Source organism: Triturus cristatus, chromosome 11, assembly GCF_964204655.1.
Source record: "Triturus cristatus chromosome 11, aTriCri1.1, whole genome shotgun sequence".
NCBI lineage: Eukaryota > Metazoa > Chordata > Amphibia > Caudata > Salamandridae > Triturus > Triturus cristatus.
Genome location: NC_140594.1, coordinates 235,720,218 through 235,744,071, shown reverse-complemented (window position 1 = coordinate 235,744,071; position 23,854 = coordinate 235,720,218). Strand labels below are relative to the sequence as shown.

The 23,854-nt window shown below is 43.6% G+C and overlaps 1 protein-coding gene across 5 annotated transcripts in view; it reads right to left on the bottom strand.

Moving 5' to 3' along the window:
• Nucleotides 1–23,854, bottom strand: part of MYO18B (myosin XVIIIB) — a 1,573,426-nt gene that overhangs the window by 672,099 nt on the left and 877,473 nt on the right. For all 5 annotated transcript variants that reach the window (XM_085634174.1, XM_085634172.1, XM_085634173.1 and 2 more), the window contains 2 exons: nt 6,163–6,282; nt 3,714–3,822 (listed from right to left, as the gene is read on the bottom strand). In XM_085634174.1, the coding sequence (XP_085490300.1) occupies nt 3,714–3,822; nt 6,163–6,282 (229 nt within the window). The remainder of the gene's footprint in view (nt 1–3,713; nt 3,823–6,162; nt 6,283–23,854) is intronic.

The following is a 23,854-nucleotide window of genomic DNA, read 5'->3' as shown; positions in this document are numbered from 1 at the left end:
TTGCACACAAAGGACTATTCTGTGTTGAACAGAACTACTAGGTTATATATTTTCAGTGTTGTACAAGGTGGTGTCTATATGCTGGAAGGATACGCGTTTGATCAGCAATTATTTGGAAGTTTTCATGATATGGCTCAAGGAGCTCTGCCAGAGAGTTCATATAGACAATGAAAAGCTATGATGGACCCCAATGGTACACCACAAATGTGTTTGGTGATGTAGCCATATGTGAGGTATTCCTGGTTTTATGAGCTTTGGGTATGGTCACTGGGTCCTTTAAAGGGAGTCATTAAGTTGCCAGCGCACATGTGTCCTCACCCTGCCAGTCATACTCAAATTGTACCGTCCCACCTCTCAAATTTTCAGCATTAGTCTTTGATCCACAAATATGTGGAAATATTATGTGTAGGTCTGATCACCCACTGAAAAGTCAGAGAAATCTACCTTTTGGGCGTGTCTTTGGCATGAAGAGTCAATTTGGCCGCAGCTACTAAACAGAGTTTTCTAAGTGACTGATAAAACCGGTGTCCCCCCACCTGCTGATATGATTTGTCAAGTATAGGTTGCATCACACAATTAAAGTCCCTTCCATTCATGACAGGATAGTTGAATAATCAGCTATGCCATGCATCACTCAGGTTAGAAATTTCTCTTGTCCCGTAATGGTGAGTCATCCACCTTGTCTGTCAGATATTACAACTGTTTCTACAAATGTATGGCTGTTATGAAGTAAAATTGCAACGCCTCCTCTCTACGTTGGCACAGCAGCAAAGTTTTGTGTAGGCAAATTTCTGGATCTAAGTCTATGCCGGTTCTTCCTTAACAGGTGTGTCTCTTGAATGAGACAAATATTGGCTCCCAATCTGGTGAGTTCCTTCAGGGTGCGGAGGCATTCTGTGGGACTGCTCAGGCCTCTAACATTGTATGTTAATATTGACAATAATGGATTTCTAGTCATCGCATCTTCTCTTGACCAAGGAATGTCTATAGGAAAGGCAGTATTGGGCAGAGCCGAGTCTGTGCTCATCTTGGTAAGTGTCTGAATGGTGGTGATGTTACTTCGCCCCTTAACCCAATGACAATAAAACCTAACAAAGGGTAATTGAAACTGAGGATTAGAACTGGATTCAGGTTGGTGTTTTAGGACAGGCAGAAATTGAGTGTAACATACTTCCAGGGAAAATCGTTCCCTGTGCCATCTCTCCTGCCCTGGCAGCAGGCCTGATTGAAATAGTGAGTGGGGTGGTATCAGCCCCTAAGACTCTCACCATCTGAGTCCGCCCCAGGCTTCCGTCCGGCCCCATACTTAACATGCTCCTGTTGGCAATGCAACAGAAGCCACAGAGCTGTATCTCTTTTATTGAGTGTCATAGTTCGCCTGTGTCTCGTTCGGGCTTAAAGGATTCCAGGCCTCATTGGGGACATGCTGTAGATGGATAAGCACACTTTCCTTGCCAGCTGCGATCTCTCCCCTGCCTGGTTTTTAGTTCCTTCACTTGCTTCTGACTTTACACTAGAAATCTTTGGTTTTCCTGATGTCAGGTGGGCCTGCCTGGGTTTGGGGATTGTTCTTGCATTTGAGTTCAACTGGGAGCAAGTATTTTCCAGAGAGGCAGAAGAGTACTGTTTGCCCTTCCATGAAAAAATAATCCAGAATGGCTGCATTTGATTATTTTAGTCTTTAAAAATTCTGTGATGGGCTCGAAAAACCTACACTTTTTAAGAGTAACAGGGGACAGGTCTTAGCAAAACTACATATGTGTGTCATTAAATTTGATGAGGCCCCCCTATACAGACTTGGGCCACAATAATGTATTTTTCTTCACAGAAGTGGACTCTAGTCACTACATTGTAAGAGAGCCTTTTATTGCCTTGTCGTTGGAATATTCTATGGCTCCTATCAAGTTTAATTGGAAGTTGGTCTGCTCTTTCTAATATGTCTTTGAACAAGTTTTGAAGATACACTGAACATTTGCCACTCTGAATCTCCATAGGTATCTCGCAGATATTGTTCCACCTAAATTGTCTTCGCACTTCTGCTGTAAAATTATGTGGTTTTCCTCAAGAGCAAGCATGCATTGCTGTATGTGGTCACAGCCATCATGCACTTCATGAAAGCCCTTTACAACCTCTTCGGCTTGGTTTCCCATATCTATCAAGTCTCTTAGCATTTGTTGTAAATGGCGGAGTAGGTAAATTTTAACTCTTTGTATGCTGTCTTTAATTTCTCAGAATGCCTGTCAGAGAAAGTCTTTGGTAATGGTGTAATCCTGGTCCATACTCTGTCGTGTACATCCTTCATGGCCTGTCTTTGGGCTGCATACTTGAACCATTGTGGTGCCACAAGCCTTGGTGTGATGCAACATATCCTTGATGGAAGGTTCTTTCTTGGCCCTGCTGCCTGTAATATCTGGAGTATGAGAGCATGTGGAGTGAGAAGACTAGTCCAAGCTTAGTAGCCCACATATCTCTGACTGTCAGTGTCTAGTGACTGCACCCTGACCCTGCAATAGGTACCCCGACATCGGATGTTGGTCAAGTCAGTCCTCATCAGACTCAAGTTAATCTGAATAGAACTATGATGTGGGAGAGGATGTTGCCTCGCCATGGCCAAAGTGTTGGGAGTGGTTCATAGTCATCTAAGGACAAGGACACTCTACTTCACTCCCTTTAGTCTGGTCCCTGGTTCACTCAAGTGATCAGGCAAAGCTATTTGGGTCTACTCTCCTTGTGGACCCTCGCTGGAGTAATGTCCAACTGTCTACAAGAGTGGTCCAGAATACATGAAAAGAGGAAATGTCTCTAAAAGGTGTGCTGGTCACAGTTCTGGAACTAGCCCCCAGTGTCTCCACTCTTTAGGGCGACTGCAGGGTGTTGACAGGGTATCCTCCGCATATGTGTCTCCCTCGGGTGTCCACTATAAATAGGAAAGCATTACATGCTCTCAAAAAAGGAGGGGACTAGCTTCAGGCCACCCCAACTCACTAATAAATTTGGGGCCCCTACATCCCAACAAAGGTGAGAGAGTACTTGCGTGGGCCGCCTTGGGTGTGTGTTGCTTCGGAGACAAGGTCTGTGTCAGTTAACGGCAGACTACCATAAAGGAAGCATATGCTCACTCCTGTGCCCTCTAGGCAGTTCGGTCAGTGCAGTCATCAAATGAGCCCCCCCCCCACCCCACAGGCCTCCATGAGTCTGGTGGAACAGCCCCCTATTTCTCAAGCCGCCCTGCAGCTTCTTCTCACTGGAGCTGTGGTGCTAGTGTATGTCTTCTTAGATTTTCAGCGCAACGTGGCTCTTGCCCGGTCGTTCAAAGTCACCCGACCGGACACATCAAATCCTCCTCCTCTGGAGCTTGTATGCAGGCTCCCCTCAGCCCCAGATGGCACACAGCTCTGCCTTTGGGACAGGGGGCCGGGGCCCCAGCTTAAAAGTCTGAGGTGAGGCATCCACCATCATTGGCTCTATGGTACTTGTCTTTAAACTTCATGATGTTGATTTCTTTATCCAGCACAGAAGAGCTCAAACACCACAGCAGTGAAAGGGCTAAAGATAATGATTTTGTGGATTTTCATTTGAAAGGTGAAACAAATTCACTATATGTAATTATAATATTGCACGCCGTTACTATAAGATCATTCTACATCTCAGTGGAAGAACCGGCTGAGGAACTGACCAATAAATACAGGCATAGTTGAGCCTTTAGAACTGACCTGCTCCAGAGATACCCATGCCAAGCTCTTGCAGATGGATCTGCTGTTGAGAATCTTCTAGCTGTTTTGTGACCACGTCCAGATTCTTCTGCAATTGTTCGTATTTACTCTAAGCAAAAAAAGATAATAATCACATAGCAACGTAGAATATGACAACAATTTAGAAGCTTCCTATATTACTATGCAATCAATTTCCCTGACTGTGTCTGAGTTCCTCTACTTTTTGTAGTGTATCCCTGCCTCTACCTTGCCACTATAATTGATGCATTATATCTGGAGGAACCACGTTTTTACTAATGTACTCATTGCTGTTTATCTTGATCACAATTCTAGGGTGAGAGTGGCTGGATCCTCATCTGCTGTTTGCATAAAAAACTGAGGGGCTAATTTACAAAGAAGTCATGCAAGTTACCTTGCTGCGGAGCGCTGCATGACAAGGAAAGGCCAGGAATGCGCGAATGCAGGCATCTTGCACCATGGTGCAAGGGTTCCTGTGTTGCTTGCAGGATTGTTTTTGTGCAGGAAAGCATTCCTGGGAGGCATATTCCTCTTTCTATGCGTGCTGCAAAATGCAGCACACATAGAAAGCGGAAGAAACAAGGAGAAATTGAGATGTTTCTTCTTGTTATGCCTCCCCTGGGAAAGTGTAAGATTTTGGCGCATATACAGGTTTACAAGTTCTTGTAAATCTTGGAATGGGTAAAAAACCATGCGAGTTGTGTGCTAACACCCACTCAACACCCATGGAATGCCTTCCTAGTGCAGATTAATGCAACGCAGTGATTTGTGCTCCGCTGCGTTAATCCAGATTTCTGAAGCCACTCAGAGCCACGCAAAACGGCTTTGCGTGACTTCAAAAATCTGCCTTAGAAGTTTGCGTCAGGCATGTACCACGTTGGGTGGTGCAAACACGATGCTAGCCTCCCATAAATATGCCCCTAAGCCTACTGTTCACAAAATCCTAAATCAGAAAGGTCCTCACTATCTTTTCTCTCTGATCAAACTCTATCTCCCAAGCAGAGGCCTCAGATCTTCTGGAACTGCTCGGTGGTGATTCCAAAAATACCCAGAGAACATCTGGGAGGCAGCTTCTTTAGCTTTCTGGCTGCCAGACTGTGGAAATCACTCTTGTTAAACCTTGCACTGGAACCATATGAAGGCATTTTTTCGAAAAAAATGAAAACTTGGTTATTTAGACAATCTTAAGGCAATTAGCCAGTCTTAGGACCGCTTCTGCCTGGCTCTCAGTTGGACTCCAGCACGGTTACACTCCGAATTTGAGTAACCAAGCGCTCTACAAATTTCTAACATAACATTTTATTTGTTAAGATTTTTTCATGCACCTTATTCACAGTTTTAGGAAATGACACGTGCATTATCAACAGATGCCGTACAAGCAGGTCATAGAAGCTAACTGGTGACATCCAGCTCTGGGAAGCCTGTGAGTTATAACACAGTGGCTTCAGCACCTACTGCAGAGATCTGTAGAATAATTCCCCTGCACATCTCGAAAAACTGAAATCAGGCTCACTTCCCTGTGGAACCATCTGGAAGTCATCCCTATACTATCAAAAGCAGCGTAGTTAGATACTAATGGTAGCTTTTACCCTATTTAAATGGAAACATACCTTCCTAGCCATGTATTCCTTACAGCACCCTTACCTCGTCAGGAAATGATATCCAAAACACAATGCATTGAAGTTAATAAATGAAAACTATATTGACGACAGTTAAGATGAAGGAGTGATGTAAGGGGGTGGAAAAGTCGAATGATGTACAAATGAGTGGCTGAAGGGCAAATAAGAGCTGATCCAAGAGGGGAGAGCAGTGGAGAATAGGTGAGAATTTGGACGGGAAACAAGGCAGTCAAGAGTCAGAGGGATGGTGTAAAGAAGATGAAATAATGCCAAGAGAGCCAAAAGATGAAACCCTAGAAAACTAGAGGACTGAGAAAGAAACAGAAATGGAGATGTTGATTTAGCTAAGAAATTACATATATTCTTGCTTGTTTTCCAGATGCTAAATTTATATTATGTTTTTTTTAAATAATTACAATGTTACAATATTTGACGTTTTTAATGGAATCATTAAAGAAATTGTCATTAATGACTATAGAATTCTTTTAATTTGCAAACTCTGACAGCCACTGAATTGTGTTTCCTCGAAGCAGCGTGTGTGTGTCCATAGTTAATCTTAGGTAAATGGCAGAGATACTGTGGGTTAAAAGGCAGCTCAGTGTAGATATAGCTACAGTCTGTTACCCTGTTGTGACCCAGAGCGGGGCATGGGGATGTGGTGATGTATCAAATGTGACAGAATGTGAAATGCAATTGCTGACCACTAGCACAATCCAGCAGGCCTGTCACCAGGTCCTAAGTGATGTGCGCCTCATCACATTCATTGTCCATCACTCACTGCTCACTCAGCATCTCTCACACATAAGGTTTACCTGCAGCTCCTTTATTTCTCGCGTGGCTCGGAGCCTCTCGGCGCGTTCCCCTTCCAACACTTGGCACGCCACATCTCCCTTAAAACGCTCATCCGAAAGTTCTGTCATCAGGTCGATGATCTATAACATTGGAAAATCAATGACAACAAAAGTTCATTCATCAAGACTGTGATCAACAAAGGTTGAATACCAACATTGACATATCTTATAGAAAGTTCTGTCATCAGTTCTATGATGTAGAACAGTGAACTATGGACCTTAACAAATGTTACAGAATGGTCTGCCATGAAATCTAGAACAGAGGAAAATCTATATCAAGAACTGTTACAGAAAGGTCTGGCATCAAATCTATGTTCTAAAGAAGTAATTATTGACTTTAACATGTTAACACTTCGAGATACAACTTGCCTCAGAGATTGCGGCAAGTAAAGATCTTGTGGTGAATCCTACCCTATCGTCTTGTAGTTGTGAAAACACTATGTGGCAATTTTGTGAACTGTTGTATAGAACAAAAGAAGAAAATCTTGAAGGGAAGGAGTAAGAGAGGGAAGGAGAGAAGGAAGGAATGAAAAACAGGAGAAAGCTGGCAGGTAGGGACAGGGTCATAACCAAGTGAATATATTGTAGAGGTCCTGGCCCTCAATCTTAACTATATGAAAGTAGGTTTTATGGAGACAGGTTCTGAACTTTTATACACAGGTATCGATTAATTTAACTCGCAAATCATGGTTTATACGTACAACTTTTTGGCAGGGCTATAGCCAGTGTCTTCTTAATCCCTTCTCTTGCTACTAAGCTAGTACTTGTTGCACCCATATTTCCTCGATATGTATTGGCTCTGTGGAAATATGGATTTTTCTGATCAGTTATGTCCCCTATCTTGGACCCCAACGGTTCTATGTGCATGTCACAAGTACATGTATGTTCCCTCCAGTTCCAGTTATGAAGACGCAAATACATGTGCGTCCACCGTCAACATGTCCTCTGTCAGATCCGCCATGAATAGGCCGGATATTCCATTCCTAAGTACGAAAGGCCATCGCCTTTATATGGTTTACTTATGCCATTTTACAGTCCAGGCAAGTAGGCCCTGATTCTGTCATCAAACTCCTCTTGCCTTCTGCCTCTGAAAACTCGAGTCTGAGCCTGCATCTGTGACCGTGAACTTTGCCTCATTCTCTGCGCGGCTCGCGAAGCCTGACATCAGCCTATTCTCTGCCAAGAACTGTATTTCACCTTCGAATTATCTGCTTCACTCCTTAGCCGATGCGTTCCTGTCTAGCAGTTTAAGTAAACATTCTTCCAGCAACTGAGCAAAGGCTCGGCTTCTCTGTCCTCATGCAAGTAATTCATAGCCCCGTTACCATGGAATATTCCTACCCCCTCGCATTCAGTGTAGACACTTAGACGCTTGTACACGCACGCAGAGTCAGTATAGAATAGATTCTGTCCGAGAGTCCTTCTTTTGTGGATAACATAGTTCTTTAAACATAGGATGTTAGATATGATTTGGGATTAGGTTGACTTGACCCCCCAGACTTTTTGTCTCCACATGTAGAGCTAAATGTCAAGTCCCCTTCACCCCCTAGTTGCACGTCAATTACACGTCATGCTGCTGCGCGCGCATCTATGCCAAGTATTATCTTATAGATCCACCTATATGTGACATCATAACCAATTATGTTCCTTTTTACTCCTTATTACACCCATTTTCGGTTACGCGTATGAATCGTCATTTTCCTTATCAATTGTTACGCCTACTGCATTTGCTTCATTGTAATGTATGTTCTATAAAAATAATTTCTTGTCAATAAAGTATGTACTTCACTTCCTGAACCCCCGTGGTGATGGAACTTGGAGCAACCGATTATAATCGATCATTGGAATAAAGCCCATTCCGAACCTCTAATACCACGGATTCTGCCTCTTATTTTACTGAGCTATTTTATTATGTTTCTGTATCAAATTAAGTCCTGGTAAAGGAATTTTATTTACCACATGAATGGCGCCCGAACAGGGACACTTTCTCATCTCACGCGCCGGCGGTGAGTTGCAGGCCCGGTCTCCTGCCACAGCTGGACGGACAATAACGCGTACCAGCAGGATTTCCTGTATCTCCCTCCGGTCAAGCGGGGGCGACTGAGGCTGCGATCAACACCCAGACGAGGCGGTGAGAAGTGCGAAGTATCCCGACCAGAGCCTAGCTGAGAGAGCAAGATCCGAGGTATACAGAGGCCCACCAGTTCGAAGTCGAGTCCAGTTTCCGACGAGTCGAGTCCAGTCCGGTTCAAGTTCAGTTGCCGAGGCCTTCCGTTTCCGAAGCAACCCGGTGAGTACCATTACTGGGGAGGCATTTCTGACGTGCACATAGGTTGTGCCGGTCAAGACGGGTTTGGGTACACAAATCCGGTCTGCACTGTTTTAGCAGTGTATATGTACTGTTTAGCAGTATATCAAGTATTCCGAAGTATCTAGTTATTATCAAGAATTATGCTTGGTGATTAGTTATGCAGACGATCATCATTGTTGGTTATTTTAAAGGTTAAAAAAAAAAATGTTTAATGTTTAATGTTTAATGTGTTAAACGTCCTGCATATTGTGGTATGAATGGTTGTTCATTATTGTGCTTTTGTATTAAGTGTGTTCAAGATTAAGTATCGGATCAGTTGTCAATATGCCGCTCTTTTCGAAATTAAGACAGATCACTACTAGAAAAGGGGTACTCGAAGAAGCCGTCCCTATTCCTCCTAGGGACACTCCAGGGCACTTCATGTATCACAAACATGGCTTAGACGCTATATTATTCCTTGATTTATGGGTAGACTATACCAAGGAATTACCAGAAAGTCAGAGGTGGCCCGCAGCGGGGACCTGGGATGCAGAGTGCATCATGAAAGTCGAGGAAGAGTTATGGAAAAGGAAAGTCAGACAGTCACAGAAAGACGCCGTTGAGTTATGGCGTAAAGAATCTCATAGACGCACAGAAAAAGCACTCCGACAGGAAGAAAAGAATAAAGAGAGTTCAAATAAAGTTCGAGAAAATCTATTAATTGAGGAAGGTATCCGAGTGAAATCAGAACAAGTAGATAGACAAAGAAATGCCCTTATGAATGGTATGTATCCCCTTCTAGCCGAAGGATTACCTAAGGCTACTCCAGAGATACCGAAAGACTTGCCAACCCCATTATTCCCAATAAAGGTACATCCTAAGGGGCATCCTAGAACCGCAGAAGATGTTTTTCTTTCCTCATATTTAGATGACGCAGCTCCCGAGTATGCCAATTCCGCCCCACATAGACCGCATACCAGGGAGGTCCAACGCCAAGATCCAGCACCCGTATCCCTACAGCAACAGATCGAGTCACAAGTTCCGGCAAGCACATCTGTTTCTGCATCTGTTCCTACAGCTACTTCTATAGCTGTGTCCACACCTATAGTTGCTGTGTCACGTTCAACGAATCCTTTCACACCCGACACCCCAGATGGGGCTACGGGAGGTGCTACCAATATTTTTTCTACGCCACCCAGAATAAATAAACTTACTTTTCAAGAGTCAGCACATTCACGTACACCCAAACTCATAAATGCCCGTACGCTTAAGGAACTTCTTATAGATTGTAGATATGACCCTGTGCCCGGTAAAGAGGACGAAATGACCCTGGCATCATTGCGTATCAGACGAGCCGCAGTGTATTTAGGGAAGTTACCAGGAATGACTGCGCATCTAGATAAAATATATCATTTTGTCCAAACAGGGCGAGATCCAGAATGTATTAACAGAGCTATGGAATACCAGAAAGTGGAGATACAGGGGGAACTGTTACGTTTCCTCATAAATTGTGTGATCAGAAATCAAGACCGACCGGGGGTAGACCCGGAAGCAATGCAAATTCTTACCAGATGGAGCCAGAATATATCAGAAGGTAGACATGATAAGAAAAATTGTATAATAGCCATGTGCCGAAAGATCCGTAAAGAAATAGAACGCCTACACGAAGAAAGATTAGAGGTAGACGAGTTCGAACAAAGCGAGGAAGAAGGGTCAGGACTGCCCGCGAGACAGTCGGACACCATAGCCTATGTAGGTAGAGGAAGATCTTGTAATAGTAATAGATGTCTTACTGACTCGACACGTCCGATATGTCCAGATAATAACAGGAATTTCCAAATACCTATAATTAATATAAGGTCTAACGAGCATTCGTTCCAAACCGCCGACAAACTACTCCGAGAACGAAGGGGTTATCATTTTCTCGATTCTATGGATGAACAAGATTTAGCCAGGGCAGCTGTCCATTGGGTGGACAGTCCCGGAAAATATAGTGATGATACAGTAGCACGCACATTTTTGAATCTCACCCCAGATGAACAGAGGTTAGCTGGGATTTATATGATTCAACAACTCATTATACTATATCGGAGTCAGCATTCGGACCCTGGTCCCTTACCTGACATATTGACTGAATTGCTTATGAATAAATGGAGAGGTTCAGGTACTAAATTAATTAAAGAAATTCTAGAATCAAGAAAGCAGTATATTCTTTTTGTATGCTCAGAGCGTGTCTCATTACCCGTCAAGGAAAGAACCACGTATTACATGGATAGACAGAATCCCTTACGAGAAGTGCACCCAATAAAAGGCGAGGACAACGAGTTTAAGCGCGTATTTGTATATACGCCCATATCGAAAATAGAATTGTTACAAATGAAGAAAGTGGTACCCAGTCATGACAAAGATCCAGCGGGTTTTCACCGAGAAATTAAAGACATGTTACTCATGGGAGAGTATACCTATCCCGACATTATGACAATATTAAAGGTATTGATGCCTGCTGGTATTTATGAGAACCTCAAGGAAAAAGAGTGGGAGGTAGGAGACCAAAAGATAGAATGGTCAGTATTAGAAGCGGAAGAAAAGGCCCGAACTGCAGGAGCAGGACTTGGGGATAAAACTAAAGCACTACCAGGTTTATTAGTACAGGTACTGCCACGTTTATTAACTACGAAAAAGGAAGATTGGGGTACAATTTCAGCCTGTAAGCAGAAGCAAGATGAAGACACTAGTGATTACTATGCCCGATTTGAAAAATGTTTTGGTATAAATAGTGGCCTAAAAGCAAGTAGCGAATCGTACCCGCATCTGTTTGTAACAAAATTAGTAGAAAATGCCCTGCCCCAAGTAAAGAATAGAGTATTAAAATTCGAGAGTACCTGGCAAGGTAACACTCCATCACAAATGTTACAAATGTTACAGTACCATCACAATAGAATTAGAGAGGAACAAGAACATGAACACAGACGCATGAAAGACACGAAAATGAAAATGCTAGTTTCCCAGACAGTTCCAGCTGAAGGACATAAAAAGGGTATGACACATTCCGATTCAGCAGGACCTGTAAAAGGGACATGCAATTATTGTAAAAAGCCAGGTCATTACGTACACGATTGTCCAGTTTTAAAACATAATATCGCCATAGGTAAAACACAAGAAAGACCACGGCCACTCAGACAAGATCAGAATGAACAAGGAGCTCCGCAGCATGCACAGGCCATGCCAGCCGCACAACAGCCAATACAGTTTGTGCCAGCTGCACCACCGTTGCCTGTTGCTGCCACACAGACAACAACACGACAAATGTATCAGACCGCACAGTATGAATATCCTGAGTATCAGCGTTACGCATGAACTAGCCTAGAGAGGGAAGTTGACTTACCCCTTATTGAAATCCCAGTAGATCAAGAAGGACCTTATGTACATAGTGAATTATTAGGCCAAGATAGAAAATTTTTACTTGATACAGGGGCAAGTCGAACAACTATAAAACGTAGTGAAGTTCCAGGGGCACCCCTCTCAGGCTCTCAGAATATTTCCCTTGGTTTTTCAGGAAAACCTATTGTTAATGAAGTATCACAGCCTCTTCCACTTACGATAGGACCTTTGACCCGAACTACAGATTTATTGCTTACTAAATCATGTCCAGAAAACTTGTTAGGAATAAAAACACTGAAAGCTCTAGGAGCCATAATATGTTGTTCTCCGGAAGGAGTAAGGTTGTTTTTACGTGATTTTAAAGGTCACTATGTGTCTAGAGACATGGATCCCCGACTGCAGACTTTACCTGTACATCTATGGGCACAAGGCCCTACTGATGTTGGATGCATGAATATTACACCATATCGAGTCACATTAAAGGCAGGAGTGGTGCTACCACGAATGCGACAATACAAGTTACCACCAGATGCTGTAGTGGCTTTACTACAAATCATTGACGAGCTCATTGCCCAAGGAGTAGTTGTGGAAACAGACTCCAATGTATGTAATTCACCGATAATTCCGATTCTTAAACAAACAGATCCAACGGCCCCGCCAGTATATCGATTGGTTATTGATCTGCGCGAGTTAAACAAATGCATTGTGCCACAATTTCCTGTGGTCCCAGATATCTCGTCATTACTGACAGCTATTGATTCCGAAGCAACATTCTTTACTGTAATTGATCTCAAGAATGCCTTTTTTAGCGTCCCAATAGATCCGGAAAGCCAATATTTGTTCGGATTTAGTTTAAATGGGCGTAGCTTTAAATTCTCACGCGCACCTCAAGGATTTACAGAAAGCCCCAGCATCTATAGCCAAGCACTGAAACGAGAACTAGATAGTATCCACATGCCAGTTAACACTGCTCTGCTCCAATACGTCGATGATCTGCTGATCACCGCGAGAAGCGAACCGGAATGTGAAAAAGCATCACTGACAGTTTTACAATTTCTAGCCGAAAAGGGGCACAAGGTGTCCCCTTCTAAGCTGCAATTCTGTGTCCAGCGAGTTATTTATCTTGGACACTCGCTGTCCAAGGAGGGAAGGCAGCTTACACCCGACCGCATTCAGTTAATAGCTAACATGCCAATACCCAAGACACAAAAGGAGGTGCGGGCTTTCATAGGCCTCACGTCATATTGCAGGCAGTGGATCCCTCAGTACGCATTTCTAGCAAAACCACTCATTCAGTTAACAACACAGGAGGCAGCCACATCGACTGTTCTCCCTTGGACTCAGGAACATACACAAGCTTTTGAAAGCCTAAAGAAAGCTTTATGTCAAGCACCTGTTTTAGCAACGCCATGTTACAGAAAACAGTTTACGCTCTTTGTTACAGAACGCGAAGGTACTGCCTTGTCAGTACTCACACAGGAACAAGCAGGATCACACAAACCATGTGCTTATTTCTCTAGTACATTAGATCCAGTAGCTCAGGCTCTGCCTGCGTGCCTGAAATCAGTGGCAGCGACAGCTTTAGCAATCAGACAAAGCGATGCCATAGTGTTAGGACATCCATTGACAGTTCAAGTACCACACGCAGTAGAGGTTCTTGTAAATAGAACGCAAACACAACACTTGACTATAGCGCGACTTACAGGGTACGAACTTACATTGTTTCAGCCACATATAGAAATCAGACGCTGTAACACATTGAATCCTGCCACACTTTTGCCAGTAACCGGAACAGACCCACTAGCCCATGACTGTATTGAAGTTATTACTATAACGACAAAACCCAGACAAGACTTAACCGATGTCCCATTGTCAGATCCAGACCTGACGTTGTATGTAGATGGTTCATGTATGAGAACAAGTACAGGAGAGTTAGTGGCTGCTTACGCAGTCACAACAGATACTGAAGTCATTGAAACTAATCGTATAAATACTTTGTCAGCTCAAGCCGCAGAGCTTATCGCTCTGACACAAGCCTGTATTCAAGCCACGAATAAAAAAGTCAACATATACACTGATTCACGTTATGCATTCGGAGTTGTACATGACTTCGGCGTGCTGTGGCGAGAGAGAGGTTATTTAACTTCCCACGGTGCCCACATTCAGCACGGACCCCTCATTCATGCCTTATTAGATGCAATACATCTACCCACTGCAATATCAATTATGAAATGTAAGGCTCATACGAAGGTTACTGATATCATTTCCCAAGGCAATGATCTAGCCGACAGAACAGCTAAACAGACTGCTCAAACTCAAACCCCCGACATGACAAAGACAATAGTCCCGACACCGACACATTGTATGACAGTTAAAGATCCTACTCTTGACGTAATTGACATACAGACACATGCTACACCAGACGAAATAAAGAAATGGACTGAATTAGGAGGGATCCAAACGGACCAAGGATGGATGATGAAGGAAAAGTCTGTATGGTTCCTTCCTGATTCAATGGTCCAAGTTATAATTAACACTACACATAGTCCAGCACATCTCGGAGAAAAAGCTATGCTAGACAGCATTCAACACATTTGGTTCAATAAACATTTACGAGCAGCAGCCAAACAAAAGGTCCGTACCTGTATGATCTGTTGTCAGTTTAACCCAGGAAAAAGCGTTCCCGTAGAACAGGGTGGATTTCATCCTCCTAATCACCCTTTTGAAGTACTCCAGATGGACTATATCCAGATGGAACGATGTCGAGGATTCAAATATGTTCTCGTAGTTGTCTGCGCTCTGTCCCGTTGGACAGAGGCATACCCGGTTTCAGATTACACTGCCCCGACTACTGCCAAACAGTTGGTTCGAGAATTCTTCCCACGATACGGTTTACCACGTGTTGTTCACTCAGATAACGGCCAGCCGTTCTCATCCGAATTAATGAAACATGTTTCACTTCTGTTAGGATATCAGTGGAAATTCCACTGTGTCCGACACCCCGAGGCAGCAGGTCTCGTAGAAAGACATAACCAGATACTAAAAATCAGATTGTCCAAAATATGCAGAGAGAAAGGTGTCGACTGGGTAGTAGCGTTACCCGTTGCACTCTTTTACATGAGAATGGTAGCACACTCTCGAACAGGGCTATCCCCGTATGAGGTGATCTTCGGCAGACCACCAAATATGTGGGGGACGCCCATACCACGCAAAATAACTGATATTGACTGTAATATGCTGACAGATTACTTGGCTTCCTTGATGTCTGCACTACAATCTTGTCGTTCACAGGTAGCTGCCGCCTTTCCCGACAACACTGAGGTGAAGCCCCATGACGTAGTTCCGGGGGACCTCGTACTTGTGAGGAATTTCGACCGAAAGACTCAGCTGGAGCCCAGGTGGAAGTCACCCAAGTTGGTCCTGCTGACCACAAGAACAGCCGTGAAGATTGAAGGCAGAAAAGGCTGGATTCATTCAAGTTATATCAAGAAATTTCATGGACTACCAGCCGATGTGAATACCCCACCTCGTGTGTCTTCACCCACTGACTCAAAACTTCCTTTTGTTGAACAGAGTAACTCTGAACACTATAAACTAAAACTTAGGCCCAACCAGTCGAGCAATTTGATTGTTTAAGTCCTCTCCAAGGTGAAGCGGTTGAATTGTCTCTGACATGTATCCCTTGGACCTGAGTAGAGAAAACACCCGGAAAATGTTGAAACAACAGGCGTATTGTAAATCACTGCGTAGCCACTGCATAGTGACATTATTAATCTTGTTTTTCTTGAGTCTTTTAATAATTACTGCAAGTATATTGTTGCACATATATTACCCTATTTCTAGACATGTTTACAATGTTACTACTGAACATTCTTTTAGTGACTTACCTCCGCATGAATTGTCTTATAGACTTGCGCTGCGCAATAACACTTTCATTAGTATGTTACATCATTCCCATCAGACTAGTAATGCTACTAATTGTTGGGTGTGTGGCCGGCTCCCTCCCTATCAGAATTATGAAGGAGTCCTGCCTTTCTTTCCACATCCATTTACACATAATGGCTCCTGTGGAGCATGGTTTAGTTTAATCAATTCCATAGACTCAGACACAGCAGTTTACCAAGATCATTGGGTATGGGGAAACCTGAACCTAGTTTTACTCAAGGTCTGTTACCCTGACAAGGAGGGTCGCCCCAAAAGAACAGGAACTGATCTAGAAAATGAAGTATATGGATTAGGTAATTTTACACCTAATCTCATGATTCTGAATGTCGAATCCGAAATTGAACTAATTTTACCCACCATGTCAGTATTCCCAGCGAAGGGTGAATTGTGTGTAAGAAAGGTTGGTTCCATACATATGGGCCATAGTAAATGCACTACTATAGTAGAATTCAGTGATCAAGGCAAATCTTCATTTAGAGCTTATCGCCACTCCTACTTTATATGTGGTCAGACTGCATATATGCGTCTACCTCTAGATTGGGATGGTACCTGCTACATTGCATTCCTTTTGCCACCTGTTTTCCTAGCTCCTCCTGATTATTACAGAAATATTCATTTAGTACACAATAGAGAGCGGAGAGATCTCCCCATTGTCGATTACACTGAGACGGCATGGGACAAGTATGTAGATTTTAATAAAGGCATCTTTCCCTATATAGGTACTGTTACTAATAGTAAGCTGATACGTAGATTAACTAGAACCCTTGAAGCAGTAGTGAATGAGACTATTTCCGCCTTAGGCAATTTAACAGAAGAGCAGTCTGCTATGCGGATTGTTGTGCTTCAAAATCGTCTTGTCCTTGACGTCATCCTAGCTGATAGGGGCGGAGCTTGTAGGGTCATCGGATCAAGCTGCTGCGTATTCATACCAGAAAATTCGCCATCTGTATATAAAGCCATCACTCGCCTTCATAAGATTGTAAACCAGATACACCAGAACCCAGGCACTTGGACTTGGTCCAGTTGGTTTTGGAGTGTGATATCAGCCTGGGGATGGAGAGTTTTATCCTTCCTAGGTATTGGCCTTCTCATACTATTCAGTTGCTGTCTATGTCTACAATGTGGACCAGCGATTTGTGGTCTGTGTGCCACATCGTGTATTCCACCACCAAGATTTCATTCGTCACGGAAGAAGAAAGAAGAACAAATGATGTTATATGAACAGATCAATGGATTGATGAAGATTGATATCTCTTAACGGGCAAGTAGGGGACAAGGAGGGAATGTGGAAATATGGATTTTTCTGATCAGTTATGTCCCCTATCTTGGACCCCAACGGTTCTATGTGCATGTCACAAGTACATGTATGTTCCCTCCAGTTCCAGTTATGAAGACGCAAATACATGTGCGTCCACCGTCAACATGTCCTCTGTCAGATCCGCCATGAATAGGCCGGATATTCCATTCCTAAGTACGAAAGGCCATCGCCTTTATATGGTTTACTTATGCCATTTTACAGTCCAGGCAAGTAGGCCCTGATTCTGTCATCAAACTCCTCTTGCCTTCTGCCTCTGAAAACTCGAGTCTGAGCCTGCATCTGTGACCGTGAACTTTGCCTCATTCTCTGCGCGGCTCGCGAAGCCTGACATCAGCCTATTCTCTGCCAAGAACTGTATTTCACCTTCGAATTATCTTCTTCACTCCTTAGCCGATGCGTTCCTGTCTAGCAGTTTAAGTAAACATTCTTCCAGCTACTGAGCAAAGGCTCGGCTTCTCTGTCCTCATGCAAGTAATTCATAGCCCCGTTACCATGGAATATTCCAACCCCCTCGCATTCAGTGTAGACACTTAGACGCTTGTACACGCACGCACAGTCAGTATAGAATAGATTCTGTCCGAGAGTCCTTCTTTTGTGGATAACATAGTTCTTTAAACATAGGATGTTAGATATGATTTGGGATTAGGTTGACTTGACCCCCCAGACTTTTTGTCTCCACATGTAGAGCTAAATGTCAAGTCCCCTTCACCCCCTAGTTGCACGTCAATTACACGTCATGCTGCTGCGCGCGCATCTATGCCAAGTATTATCTTATAGATCCACCTATATGTGACATCATAACCAATTATGTTCCTTTTTACTCCTTATTACACCCATTTTCGGTTACGCGTATGAATCGTCATTTTCCTTATCAATTGTTACGCCTACTGCATTTGCTTCATTGTAATGTATGTTCTATAAAAATCATTTCTTGTCAATAAAGTATGTACTTCACTTCCTGAACCCCCGTGGTGATGGAACTTGGAGCAACCGATTATAATCGATCATTGGAACAAAGCCCATTCCGAACCTCTAATACCACGGATTCTGCCTCTTATTTTACTGAGCTATTTTATTATGTTTCTGTATCAAATTAAGTCCCGGTAAAGGAATTTTATTTACCACAGCTCAACTCTGCTCTTTGAGTGCTCTTAAGTGATTAGTAGGTGATATTTAGAACCATACAACACGTTAATATATAAATATAACAGCCTGGAAAGTCACAAAAATTGTATGTTTTTTATTATTCTTACTGTTACTACTACTAAATAAAAATGTGATAAATTATCCCCTCACATATATTATAAGGATATTGCAACTGAACGAGGAGTTCTGTGACCATATAGAGGAATGAGACTATGCAGATATAAATATATAGAACACCGTGGCAGTTTACGCAAGTTTCCATGAGAAGAGTGCTTTTTTGTTTTAATAATAACGTTGGCACCATTTTTACGAATATTCATGAAACCTTTTGAAAAATAAAAGCTCTTCCACCTCATCAGTTGGCAGAAAGTTATAGCTTTACTAAGAAAGTGTGCTCTTTGTAATTTGGTGTAAATCATTTCAGCAATTTTCTAAAAAAATGGGCTTCAGGAAATTGAGATATCAGGACAGTTCATCCTGTTGGATCGCAAGTAAAAAAACAGATCGATCTGATTGGTCGCAAAGGGATTTTTTCTGTTGCCCGGTTTCCTCACATGGGAACCACCGTCCCACTGGACCGAACAATGTTGCTGCCTGGCCACAGCATTAAAGAAAATGTTGGGGACACCATTATAGGATATGAGGACTTGGTCTCTGTGTCATGAAAGTTAAAGGTACCCTTACCCCTCTGGCCCTTATGGTTGGGTCACAGAGGGACCCCCACTGGGGCCAAAATAAAAGAAAAAATATTTCAACCCATCAGTCCTGCAGATTTTGACAGCTCCTGTGAGAGTCCTGAGCAACACAGCATGGCCCTGTATGGTCCTGTGGGACTCTGCTCCCATAGGAGTCCTTTGTGACTGAATAACATTTAAAAAAAAAAAATTAATAATGTATGGTTGGGGTATGTGAGTGGTTGCCAATGGGGTCTTGACTGCCAGCGGGGGTTGACCACCCGCAATGAGCATGGTGCAGGGCCTGCAGTCAAACCAAAGCTGTGCATGGCCAAAGGACATGCAGTGGAGGAGGATTTGCTCGCCTTGGGGGTTGGATGCAGGGTTTAGCCACAGACCAAGGTCAACGGCCAACCCCATGCCATGAAAAGTCAAGGGTAGTGTCCTGCGGGGGTTTGGTTGCAGACGTATCATAAGAAGATATTACTTTACATTAAAAAAAAATAGAAAATCACTGTAAAAGTACAAAGGTTAAAATGGAGCTATATGTTAGATTGTTACTTATGTTTAAAAAAACCTTGGAAATTCACTTAGAAAACCAAAGGAGTTATACCTAGATCTTCTATTAATATAAGAAACTAAAGTAAAAAAAAAAAAAAACGAATGTCACTAGTATGTTGGACCTGGCCCTTTTTGCAGGGTTATCCTCAAACATTTTGCCTTCTTCCTCCTATCTATTTTTCTGACCTTCTTTTTGTTGGCTTTAGGACTCTGGGCACTTTACCACTGCTAGCCAGTGCTAAAGGGCATATGCTCTCTCCGAATGATGATAATTGGTTTCTCCATGATTGACATATTTCATTTACTTTTAAGTACCTAGTACAGTGCACCATGTGTGCCCAAGGCCTGTAAATCAAATGCAACTAGTGGGCCTGCAACACTGATTGTGCCACCCACATGAGCAGCCTGCAAACATATCTCAGGCCTAACACTGCAGAATCTGTGTGTGCGGTTTTAAACTGCCATTTTGACCTGACATGTGCATCCACAAGCCAGGCCCAAACCTTCCCTTTTACTACACGTAAGGCACCCTCAATGTAGGCTCAAGGTAGCCCCAAGGCAGGGTGCAGTGTATTTAAAAGGTACAGCATGTACTGTTGTATTTTAGATGTCCTAGTAGTGAAATACTGCTAATTTCTTTTTTAGCTACAGCAAGGCCTATCTCTCCCATTGGTTAGCATTGGAACTACCTTCTAATATCTTGCAAGTGCATCTGCCAATTGAGAGCTGATATAAATTGGGGTGGTGTCTCTTGACTCACAATTTAAAAATACATCTCTTAGTGAAGTTGGTTTTTAAGTTGCAGGTCTGAAAATGCCACTTTCAGAAATTTGGCATTTTCTTACTTTAACCATTCTGTGCTTCTGGATGTCTCTGAATACACGTTTGGGTCAGGATGACAGTTGCGCTGTTTGTGCATTCACTCTAGCCTGTCGCAAAAAGGAGCTGAGGTGTGCCCTGCATATCCTGATGGCTCATCACCCGGCTGATGGGTCTTCCTGAGCTAGAGTGATGGGAGGAGTTGACACAGACACCTGAATAGGGCTGTGCCTGTCCTCACACAAAGAAGTCTCCACCCCTTGTAATGTGCCTGGAGTCAGGGCAGGGAAAGGTAGGGTCTTGCGCACTAAAAAGAGTTTCCTTTGAAGTTTGCCCACTTCAAAGGCTGAAATAGGTGTAAGTACTCGACCTCTGACACCATATACTCAGAACACCTCTTGGTTGAGGACATTCTGCCAGGAAGAAGAGATGGATAGCTGTCAGGAGGGACAGCCACTTTGCTGTCTGCTTTGCTGTGATGATCTGCTACTTTGTTGCTTCTGTCCTGGGAGTGAAAGGACTGGACTTTGCTTTCTACATCCTACTTCCAAGGTTCTCCAAGGGCTTGGTTTGAGCTTGCTTCCTGTTAAGAAGTCTAAGGGCCATCAAAGACTTCACCTGTTCTTGCTGACAGTACTTTGACTCTTCTGCTGAAAATTCTGTCTTGCCAAGTGGTGCCAAATCCAGTTCCTGGGTCCTAGGGGTCAAGTGGTTTGTGTTGCACCCCATAAAAAGCAACCTCAACATCGATGCCGCTGCCTGCACCAGAGCTGAGGGCATCATTTGTGAAGAGCACGATTCACCGCCCGACATGTACCACAGCCCCAGTTGCTGATGACAGTAACTTATCGACTCCAACATCATCATCAAGGCCGAAGCATGCACCGGAGCCGAAGGCACCAATCGTGAAAAGCACAATACACTGACTAGATTTACTCTGCAGCCCGACTTCACCAATGAAAGTGATCCAGCATTGATGCCATGCAACTGCTTCCACTCATGAAAAACACGACGCACAATCCCGACTTGCACCGCAGTCCCGGTCCAGCGGACACCAGCACTTCTGCATCCACACCGTGGAGCTGAAGTCTTGCGGCCTGATATTTGACACGGCATCAACACTGCTCCACTGTAAGGAATCAAGGCACCACACCTGTTGCCACAAGCTCACCTACCCTGCAGCAGTAAGGAACCAATGCATCACCTCCCCTCCCCAGCAGTACGGAACCAGTGCGGAACTGATGCCTCACCTCCCTGCAAGAGTAAGCAACCAATGCCGCACAAGCCTCTACAATGCCTCACCTCCCCTGTGTTTTGCATCATCTTTTTTTTTCCTGACACCTCCAAGGTACTGTACTGGGGTCTGCCCGACTCTGTAACAGGCCCTCGCTCAATCGAGGTTGAACTTTCTTTGTGGAGTTGTCGACCACGACCAAATAGCCCCAATTGGAGCTATTTTTGATTTCTAAAAGCTAAACTTGATTTAATCTTTAAACAATGATATCTTGATTTGTGTATGTTGTTTTTTTTCCATTTTGGTCTTGTATTACTCAGATAAATATTGCCTATTTTTTTTATACTGGTGTGGAGTACTTTTGTGGTGTTTTCACTGTGTTACTGCATGCTTGTGTACAAATACTTTACACATTACCTCTAAGATAAGTCTGGCTCCTCTTGCCAAGCTACCAAGGGGATGAGCATGGGTTATTCTTAGGGTGTAGCTCACTTACCCTGACTAGACTGATAGGCCCTGCTTGGAATGTGTGCAAACCTCTGCCAACCCAATACCACCATTTCTACTGTTATACATAACTGTTATACATGTAACTTGCACTATGATGCACTGCTATGATATTACATCCCTAATGACATCTGAAATCTATTGCAGTGCAAGCTATACTTATGTCAGGTATGTATGTTTAACTGAAACTTTTTGTTCCCCATATGTCTACTGATGACAGGACACTCTTCATCCTCCTATTGCCCTTGCCAGTGCAATAATTAAATACAGCAGTTAAATATAAAAATGGTTTAATTCTGTAGCTGACAATTTGTTCTAAAAGGTTACTGAAGGCAAGGAGAAGAGAAAATCAATAAATGCTTAGAAATCATTGTGAGTAATAAAAAAGGAAATAACTTTGAAAGTCAGCCATAAAGAAATCAAAATGTCCATTAAAGTGAAGCTTTTTACAGAGTGACTTGCCAGCTGAGAGGAAAGATGTATTGCTGAGTTCAAAAGCTATCTTGGAATGATAAAACATGGCGCTTGGCAATATGGCACATGTTTAAAGGTAGTCTACGTGTCGCACAGCATTATGCCAGAAAGATGGAAATTCTAAATTTGGGTCACAAGATTGCACAAGCATAATTAACAAAAATCCACAATCGAAAGTTGAAAATCTGCTCCTCCATGATTGCTTACGTCATCGGGAGTGACGTTCATCTCCATGAGACACAAATGATGGAGTTTATGCATCAAGTAGAAAATATGCTTGCAAAAAATTAGTTTTGGGGGAAAAAGAAATGCTGTTTATAATGCCCCATGGACCAACCACCACTGCGTACACTTCACTGTCGACAAACCGAAAGTACTCAAACCAACCCCATGCCTACCACGAAGGAACTGGAGCAAAGTCACAGACGAGCAACTCAACTCCACCCTCATCCAAGACAAACACACTCCGGCATCCAACGCTAATGCCACAGCCAGAGAACTACACACCTGGATCGCCCACTCCGCATACAAACTCGCCCCAATATGCAACACCGTCAAGCAGCACCCCAGGAAAGCTGTCTGGTTCACCACAGATCTCCAAGAAGCCAGACGCACCTGCAGACGCCTGGAAAAGAACTGGAGAAATGCCAAGACACTTTCATCCACAACAAAATCCGCGCAAACTCCACCAACTCCAAGCAACTCTTTACCGTTATGCGGTAACTCACCAACCCCCACAGCAAAGCCACAGACATCACCCCTTCCCAAGACCTCTGCAACAAGCTTGGAACCTTCTTCCACCTCAAGATCAAAAACCTCTATGACAACTTTGCCAACCACCCATCAGACTCCACAGCTGTCCCATCCCCCAAAGACTGTAGCCAGCCCACCATCACCACCTGGACTCCTATCACAACCGAAGACACCACCTTGACCATGAAAGGCATCCACTCGGGAGCCCCCAGGGACTCCTGCCCCCCCCACATCTACCACACAGTCAGCACCGCCATCGCACCCAAACTACAACGCATCATCAACACCTCCTTCGAAACAGGCACCTTCACCAGACGACTGGAAACGCGCAGAAGTCAGGCCCTTGCTCAAGAAGGCCACAGCCGACCCCATCGGCCTCAAGAGCTACCGGATCATCTCACTCCTCCCCTTCGCAGCCAAAGTTGCAGAAAAAACTGTCAACAAGGAACTAACACGATTCATCGAAGACAACGCCGTCCTCGACCTGTCCCAATCCGGATTCCGGAGCAACCACAGCACCGAGACCACCCTACTCGCTGCCAAAGATGACA